Source organism: Branchiostoma lanceolatum, chromosome 3, assembly GCF_035083965.1.
Source record: "Branchiostoma lanceolatum isolate klBraLanc5 chromosome 3, klBraLanc5.hap2, whole genome shotgun sequence".
NCBI classification, from domain to species: Eukaryota; Metazoa; Chordata; class Leptocardii; order Amphioxiformes; family Branchiostomatidae; genus Branchiostoma; species Branchiostoma lanceolatum.
In genome coordinates this window covers 8,449,001-8,458,194 of record NC_089724.1, presented here as the reverse complement: position 1 = coordinate 8,458,194, position 9,194 = coordinate 8,449,001, and the positions used below count along the sequence as shown (strand labels likewise).

Below are 9,194 nucleotides of genomic sequence, written 5' to 3'. Positions count from 1 at the left end.
AGTAAATACCACAGATTTCCACACCCTTAACATGCCTGATTCTTTTAATACAGTGCAAGTTGCAACGGCATTCAGCTACAAACAAGCTACTGTACTTTTATGTTGGGTTAGTCAACAAATGTACCACTTACATTTGTAGTCTCCGAGCTTTTTACACTTACATTAATCTCGTTCACTAATCTTGTATATTTAAACTGACATTTATAGTTAGAATATTTTTTGCGTACTCAATATAAAGCATGTACATGTAAGTATATATCAAAAGTGTTACGAAATGAAATATCAAAATAGTATCACTTCGAGGTCTCATCAAGACCTAACCAGACTTACCAAATATCAACACAGTCCATTCATGCCTTTTCGGGTTATGCAATTCGAATGCATGAATTCACAAAAATACATGCATACAAACGCCCACGCGAAACATAAGACACTGTTGGCCTTGCATGCCCTTACTCCTACACATTAGGCAGGAAGATCCCGTGGAAGGTCATGCAGGCCTGGGCGGGGCTGGGCACCTCCGCCCGCGCCACCTCGCCGAACGTCTCCCCGTCCAGCACCAGCAGGAAGACCGATCGGTCCTCGCCCGAGGACGACTTCACCACCAGGGACAGCACCACTCCTGGAGTGGATGTACTCATTAGTACTTATTGTCATACATTGTCAAGTCCTATTACAGATGGGAGTTTTGGGTGTGTCAGTGTGTTTGTGTTTTTCTTAATGGATTAAGATGATATTTGGTATATATGTAGGTAAGTGTTGGGAAGACAAAGGTCAAGGTCTATTTTGCGCCTCCTGGTATGTGACCTTGGTACTGCAGCAGAACTTCCGTTTTTTTGTATCTTTTGACCTGGGCGTGCTATGGTCTTGTTTTGGTAATAGTTTTCACATTTCTTCCATGGTACACACGAAACTGGTTGTTTTCGCTACCTGAGGTGAAACCCTAGGCTATAGTCAAATCGCGCTCCTAGCGGCTGTCTGAGTGACTACAAATTTGTAGCGGGCGGTGATTTTCGTGTCCGTCTCGTAATCGGTCGTTGCCATTTGAAATGGTCGATGCCATGCTGCTGACCGGTCGACCGGTTGATGCTATATCCTAGTATATCATAATTTCTTATGGAGAGGCAAACCCGTGTATAAAGCAACATGTAACGTTATATGATGGTGTTGAGAAATGTTGATACTTGCTCTTATCGCGGTGTGATTTTAAAAGTGAGTATGAGCATGACCTCCAAGAATGGTACCAAGGCCATATGAAGATTGCACAAGTAAAAAAAAAAAACCCAGCAGATAACGTTAACACAGCTCTATAAAAGCAGCTTAACAAGACGCCATGGCTGGTACATGAACATTGACCTTCATCCTCAGCAGTTGCTCCTGGTGCAGGCACAAAGACAGGTTCCGAGGGATAACACCCTGTCTCCGTCCACGATTTGGATGACTTGGTCTCGATGTCACACTTTAGAAGCTGTAGACGGGCAGAAAAACAGGTACAGCAAAGTCAACCCAATACTGATCAAAATTTGGTTAGATAATCTGAATTACCGATCCAGATTTGGTTGAATCGAACCGCGTACCAGTAATAATAACATTTATTGCAGAAATTTTGGTTCATAACACGTAATAACGATACAAAAATTGTATTTCAATCAGCGGCGGAATTTGGAATTTTTCTAGGATTTTAGAAAATAAGTATAGATTGGAAGATCAACATGGAAATAGAGTCTGTGTTTTAAGTTTGTACTTTGGTACACGAAGTTTCAGGGAGTGAACAGAATTAGACGCGCGTTTTCACCCCAGCGTTGCTGCAATTTTACATCAATATGTATGGGAACCGACACATTGGTATGTCATAGAATGGTCTTTACGATTCCTAGATGTCCGACTCTTACCATATCTAGTTGCCCTGAGACTCCGAAGAAAAACTGGTATTTCCTCCCATTATAATGGTCGTAGTTGATTCGGGGGAGGTCCACATTGCCTGGCATGAAACAACAAAGAAAAATAAATCAATTGCTATTGAATCAAAATATTTATTTTATCGGAAATGAGACTCGTATAGACGGGCCCAAGTGATTGTGTAATCCTGCAAAGTTGTGATGGTAAAAATTACACAAAGAAATATTGAAACATAGAAGAAATAGATAGATTGCATTTAAATACAAATATTTATTTTAACGGAAATCAGACACGTATAGATAAAGTCAACAATTTGCGATGACCAAAAGGATACAAAGGAGCTTATAGGTAGGACAGGCAAGTCGTCATACACTGACCTGGACAGAGTTTTTCCGGTGTACAGAAAACAGACCCATCCTCTCGAAGAACTGCAGTAGCCTCAGTGCCGACCGTGGCAACAAGATTGTCCTGGTCAGAACTAGAAGCCTGATAAAGAAAACATATATTGTGAATTGTTGTCACAGGTAAATTGATCAAAGTAGCAGAATGCAGATATCGTAAGATTCAAGAGTCCAAGGATCAAAGGATCGCTGAGAAAATACTAGTAGTAGAAATTGGCCAAACAGAGTGAATAATATGCTCAGGGAGTCGGCTATGGAGTGTGGGACAATAGGCGACCCATGCATACTAATCACTCTATTTGGCCAATTTCTACTACATGTACTAGCATGCCGAATTTTGGTCATTTCCAATTCATGCCTTTCTAGATCATTTGACACAAAAAAGAGACTCCCTCAGCTCTCCTCAAACGTACCTCGACAGTTTGAAGAGGCAGGACATATCGTTTTGCCTCAGCGATGCTGTCAGCTAAGGTGCCGTCTGCACCTCTTAGATTTTCAAGGTACAACGCAGTAATGCCATCTCCTTTATCATCACAACAGATATCGACCACAAGTTGTCCGTCCTCCTCATACGTGTTAATGTGGTGGAATGTAAAGAAGGAATCGGACAGGTATACGGTGGGTATCACCTTACCCGACTCCTTCTCAAGTACGTGGAACCGAGTCTATAGAGAGCAATAGAGATATAAAACAGTGTTGGAATGGTTTTTTTTTTAAACTCATGAACAACTACAGTCAATCTACGCTTTGCTGCTTTCAGCTGCATTCGTCAGGGTGTAAAGACCTTCTGTCTACTCCATGCCACATGGTGACGTCGATCAAACTGTTGTTATGTAAAAGAACTTTACACCTGCGACTGTTCATAACTACCAACCACTGAGAAATCAAATTCAAAGCCTTTGGTCATACCAAGGAGGTTATATAACCTCCTTAGTGATACTTTCATCTATATATTCATGTATTCAGTATAAAAGCAGCGACAGAAGTCTCATCATGGGATTTTTTAGTTGTTGTTCCCAGCTTTAGGAGGAACAAGTGATGTAACGTAGTCTTTACAGTGACTAATTGACTTTAAACAGAAGGTTGTGAAATTTTTCTCCAAGACTTATTTTTTGAAAGAATGGCCATTTTTCTTCTTCTTCTTCAACTCGTTCTTCTAGGCGATGAAAATTACTTTACCGGAGTATTCTTGTCAAACTCCATGGCAGCAGACACTCCCTTTCCTGATGTGAATTTAGAAAGCATGAGTTTCCAGACGTTGATGTACATGGGCTGCTCCACGAAGACAACATAGTTCTCTGTCAGACCGAAGCTGTGGAAGTAGTTCGGCTTCATTTTAGACTCCTGTGGAACACTGCCAACCATGTACGCCTTCTGGGTAGGGTCGTTCCTTCCCCCTGGAGAAAGAAAATGCAGTCAAACCTGTACATGGCCGCCTGTCTAGTGACAGTGTGAGCACTTTTTGATGGTCCCTTAGATGATTTTTTCCATTGACAAAAACATTAAGAATCCTGTCTAAAGTGACCACCTGATCATATAGACCAAATCTTCCTCTGTGTGGTCTTCCTGGGCAGTTTCAACTTTAATGACTTTCAAAAGGTTTGTTTTTTTCATAAACAAAAAAAGAAATTCAAGCCTTATAACTACTAAAGCACACAATAACAAGTAGCGGTGTCACAAAGCATTTGGGAAATGCTGGAATTATTGTGCCATGAAGGAGTTTTGATATAGGTTTGACTGTGTACACTATTAGCCAAATGATTTGATAGCTGACACATGCCTTCATCAGGAAGGGGTATTTTGACCAGACCAAAGAGACCGTCTTTTCCATATCGTGCTGCCATGTTGTAGATCGTTCCATCCCGGTCTGTGTGGGGGTGGGCAGTCATCTGGTTCAGGGCAACATACTTGGAACAGTCCACCTGGTGACAGAATGCACCAATAACCAGAAAAGAAATACATTGTCAAACACTTGCAGACCAATGCAGGACATTTCCCTCCCTGAAGGTCAAACAATTTTTCAACGACTTTTACTCACTGGCCGATATAGAGATATGTGCAGATGTGCAGATAATACAACATGAAAATTTAGCAGAGAAGGTGTATTTTCTGCCAAGTAGATGTATCTACCAATTCATGTATAAATAATTCATTCCAGACCATAACAAACCATGTACACTACGCGTTCATCTCTTTATGACCTCTCTCTGCGGGGTCGTGTTGCGTAGCGTCAGGGTTTTCGGCCCAGAACCCAGCGGTCACGGGTTCGAATCCCCTGGCGCCACCGATGTTGTGCCCTTGTGAAAAAGTACTTAACACGACTTTCCTCACTCCACCCAAGCGTAAAAACGGGTATATTATGCGTGGGTCACGACACCAGCAATAGCTGCCTGTGCCCTGGCTGCTTTGTTCAATGGGGAAAATGAATGACGGAACAACCAAAAAGTGTTGCGTTTGCAGAAGTGGTCACTTTGACAAGTCTTCAAGCAGTTACTTAATTCATTTTTACACTTCAGATGGGAAATTTCACGAAAAAATGTATCCGAAATATTATATAGAGGAAAAAGAGGACGCAGATGTCCCACGTGTATTGCACTGTTGCAATTCTAATAAAATCACAATCAAATCAAATGACCAAATGTGCTTTCACCTTTTCCTTGTGTGTTCCTAGAGTCTCAGGGTCAACCCTTCTCATGACGGGGGATTCCGTCATTGCATACACTTCATCTCGGACTTGCATCAGGTTCACGTTACAGTTATCGGTGGACACCGTCGTACCCCAGAAGTAGGAGAAGAACCTGTCAGCAAGCAAACAAACAAACACTGGTCACTGCACTGCCAATTAAGAGAGACACTTTGAAATGTGGAATTTAAATCTAAAGTCAATTATAACTCCATGTTGTCAAGCCTTTCCATAATTAAGGGACTTGGAGAAAAGACGTTTAAGTAGGCAAATGGCCACTATAGACAGGATTCGTAATGCTTGAGTCAATGGTATAACGATTCAAAATTGGTCACTTTGATGGTACCAACAAAAGTTAGAACCATACCACCGTAGAGAGGAAATCTTTCTATTCCGATAGACAGCTGAGACTTCAATTTACATTTAGATCTATAGATGTTCAAATATAAGACTTCAATCAGTGAGTTAAATCATCATTTAACTTCAGATGGGACATTTTCACGAATAAATGCATCCTTAATGTTGTAGAGGGAAAAGAGGACACAGATAAGTCTAAGAGAAATATAAATTGGGTTTTATCAACTTGTGCATGCTGGCAATATATAGAAATATATACATTTCACCTTGAAAAGATGTTCTTGCAGGGGTCTGGATAGGAGTTTGTTCCAAACTCGGTGACAACAATCCTGTTCTGCTGTTGGGCCAGAACGTACGAGTCGCTCCGCAGAAATCGGTTTTGGTAAGTCACGTTTGAACCCTGAATATTAATGTGTGGTGAAAAGAAATTCATCATTGAAGTTCCACTGAAAAGTGGTGTAACTTCAATAATTTTAATTGCAATTGTCTACAACACATCACTGAATAATGCCATACATACGTATTACTGCATAAACGTACACGTAAGGCTGTTTAGAATGTGGAAGTCTAATCAAAGGCTTGAAAAGTGCAATCAAAATGTGCATCACTACTCTCATTATAGGCTCATTGCACTTTCGTGGCCATGGTCCAAGTACTGTCCGACATACTGCATAGTTAGATTTGGGCGTTTACCAGGTAAATTTGAATGTGTACATGTAATTACAGTCTTGTAATGAATACCTAAAATATGCAAATCTACTTATGTAGGTCGCACACCTACAAGGTTAGTGAATCGAAATCAGGCAATTACATCACAGCGGTACATTTTTTGCTTGTTTGTTTGTTTATTTCTTCGCACAAATGTAGTAATAAACAGAGGCAAATAAATATGCAAAATATAAAAATAGTGCAAGAGTAGGGAGGAAACCCGGGAGGCTTTTCTAAGCCCTCCTCCTAGCCTATAGACTAACTAATAATGATAATAATTAAATACAATTATAAAGAAAACCATAGATATAACAGTTACGAGAACATTCTTCGAACAGTGACTAGAAAATGGTAGCGAAAATACGCAAAATTTTCGACGACTCCTGTCCGTCTTGTTCACGGAGTGGCCTAGTCTCGCGAGAACACGAGACTAGGCCGAGACTTGAACTTTGAACACATCAACAAACAACATGACAGCATTAAGTTCACTATTGAGAAGGAAAAGGACGGTCGCCTCCCCATGTTGGACGTCATGATGATGCGGAACCCTGACAATTCCATCACTACAGACGTGTACCGTAAAGAGACTCATACTGACCAGTATTTACAGTGGTCCTCAAACCACCCGGTACATCAAAAACTGGGCATAGTGAGAACACTTATGCACAGGGCGGACACACTCATAGAAGACCCCACCCTGAGAGCAGTAGAGAAAGAAAGAGTTAGAGAAGCTCTCCGTCACTGTGGCTACCCAGAATGGGCGCTCAAAGAGGGGGACAACAACGCTAGGAAAAAGGTGACCACGGACCACAATCCCCAAAACAAGGAACGACGTGCCAAGAGTTTTGCTGTACTCCCCTACATCAAAGGTGTCACTGAGAGACTGAAACGTGTGTACGCAAAACACAACGTCAGCCTGTTTTCCAAACCTGGATATACACTACGTAATGCTCTGGTCAGACCGAAAGACCCTTTAGTTCCAAGTGAGAGGTGTGGCGTCATCTACAAAATATCATGTGAACAGTGTGGTGAGGCATATGTGGGTGAAACAGAGAGGTCCCTAGGAGAACGGACTGAGGAACATCAAAAGTCCATAGACTGTAGTGACGGCATATCCGCACTCAGCCAGCATGAACTAAAAACAAAACACAGGGTCACCAACGGCCCAATCCAGGACATCGTAGAGATCGTAGATCTCGAGTCACGTAATGCTCACAGGAAGATCAAAGAGGCAGTCCACATCCAGTTGGAACGCGCTGGGATGAACCGTACCGGAGGTTGGGAGCTGCCCAAGTCCTACCTACCCCTGCTCCGCAAGGAGGCGGGGGAGGCAAGAAGATCGTCACAAGTCTCGGCCTAGTCTCGTGTTCTCGCGAGACTAGGCCACTCCGTGAACAAGACGGACAGGAGTCGTCGAAAATTTTGCGTATTTTCGCTACCATTTTCTAGTCACTGTTCGAAGAATGTTCTCGTAACTGTCATGTAAACGTGACTGATGAATTTATTCAACCATAGATATAACCAATTTCTAATGTAATTCAATAGAAGCAAATGATAGCACACAATAATACATAAATACATCGAAAAGTATACAACAAATCAAAAATACAAAATGAAAATCAGACTAACGACAAATTGAGGCCATACATATATGACTGTAGACCATTCCTACCTCAATGTTGAAGCGATGAATGAGACACAGGCCATCAAACAAGTGGTTGTAAGACTGGTCGCCGATCTCAAACTTTCCAGGACCGACCCTGAGCAAACTTCCCTTCAACCATTTTGGGATTTGACCTTGTTTAGTTAAAAGATCAATCAGAAGAAGAGTTATTTTTGGTTTCTTCGCAGGAAATAATTGAGTCATTGAGTTTAATGAGCCTTTTTCACCCTGGTTCAATTGTTCATTTTTCTACCAAACTATGAATGTTTAACGAGGCTGCTAAGAACTGCTCTCAACATCCACAGGACGCAACACTACCACTGCAGGCCTACCAAAACCTGCATTGCTATCGGTATATTTGCTTGGAGATTAAAGTTTGCAGGACACAGACTTAGGAAAGTGTGCTTGACTTAGTGCTTTGGACGATACCAGACATGGAAAGAGGAAGCAATAAAGACAACCTACACAGACACCACCTGCACTATTAATGGAAACATGGTGCTACATGTACCTTTGACATCAGCTTGCATGGTCTCGGTTGTCTCCTCCACTGATGTAAAAAGAGCGTCCATTCCAAAATGTCTACTTTAGGTCCTGCGTAAAAGTAACATTTTTCCTTTAAGTTAGTATTATAGAGAGACAGGAAAAATATGGTGCAATCATCACACTTTTAACAATAAGCTTCAAGATTCTCTGTCAGTGCTGCCCTCTGTGTGCCCATTGCGAATTTTAAAAACATATGATGGGTTCATGATAAGTTAATGTCCTCACGTCCTGGTGTCATATGGGTAACAATGTGTGCACACGCCATGTTCTGATGGAACGAAAATCAATGTGCAGTGACATCTGATACAAAGCAACGCCTTGGCGCGCAAGTAATTTGTAGAAAACCCTCCCGATATTCCCCAGGGTCTCGTATACTGCTATTGTCATACTTGGCAAACGAAACATATTTCAAGTCGTGATAATTAAGATTAATTCTGCTCTTCAAGGCAACTTATACATCGTAGATTTGACGAATCATCCTTACATCAAAAGGTCGTTGCCTCCGACTTGGTGTGGTACTCTGTCAGCAGGTGAAGGCCAACTCTACATGTAACATATTCCATTTTCTGCAGGCAGAATACAGCGCCACATTCAAAAGGAACATTCTATGTCTGTCAGTTTGTGGTTTTTAACCATATCGATCCATATCTACATAGGTTAAATACTGTGTGCTGCTATAAATGATACGAGTAGGACTGGCCTCCAAGGCATTGATACCAACATGTTAGCCTGGGGGGGGGGGGGGAAACTCTGTGCCGAAGAAGCCTAGATGCCACACTAGGACGATACACATGTCTTAGTGAAAAGCAAAAACTAAAGACTAATGCTAGTCATATCATCTGGCGTCAAAGGTCATCTCTGACGATGTTTCCCCAAGGTAACGTACAGCCTGATCCTCACAACGTATTTTATGCTCCCGTACTTCAATGGTCATTAG

The 9,194-nt window shown here is 41.7% G+C and overlaps 1 protein-coding gene across 1 annotated transcript; it reads right to left on the bottom strand.

Moving 5' to 3' along the window:
• Positions 1 to 26: 26 nt before the first annotated feature.
• On the bottom strand, positions 27 to 8,033 carry LOC136429289 (carotenoid-cleaving dioxygenase, mitochondrial-like). Its single transcript, XM_066419149.1, has 10 exons — positions 7,721 to 8,033; positions 5,607 to 5,740; positions 4,951 to 5,098; positions 3,958 to 4,222; positions 3,480 to 3,706; positions 2,714 to 2,965; positions 2,277 to 2,385; positions 1,893 to 1,981; positions 1,357 to 1,468; positions 27 to 622 (listed from the first exon to the last, which is right to left on the bottom strand). Exons 1-10 carry the CDS (start codon positions 7,913 to 7,915, stop codon positions 459 to 461), a joined length of 1,695 nt encoding a protein of 564 aa, XP_066275246.1. The 5' UTR covers positions 7,916 to 8,033; the 3' UTR covers positions 27 to 458.
• Positions 8,034 to 9,194: the final 1,161 nt, after the last annotated feature.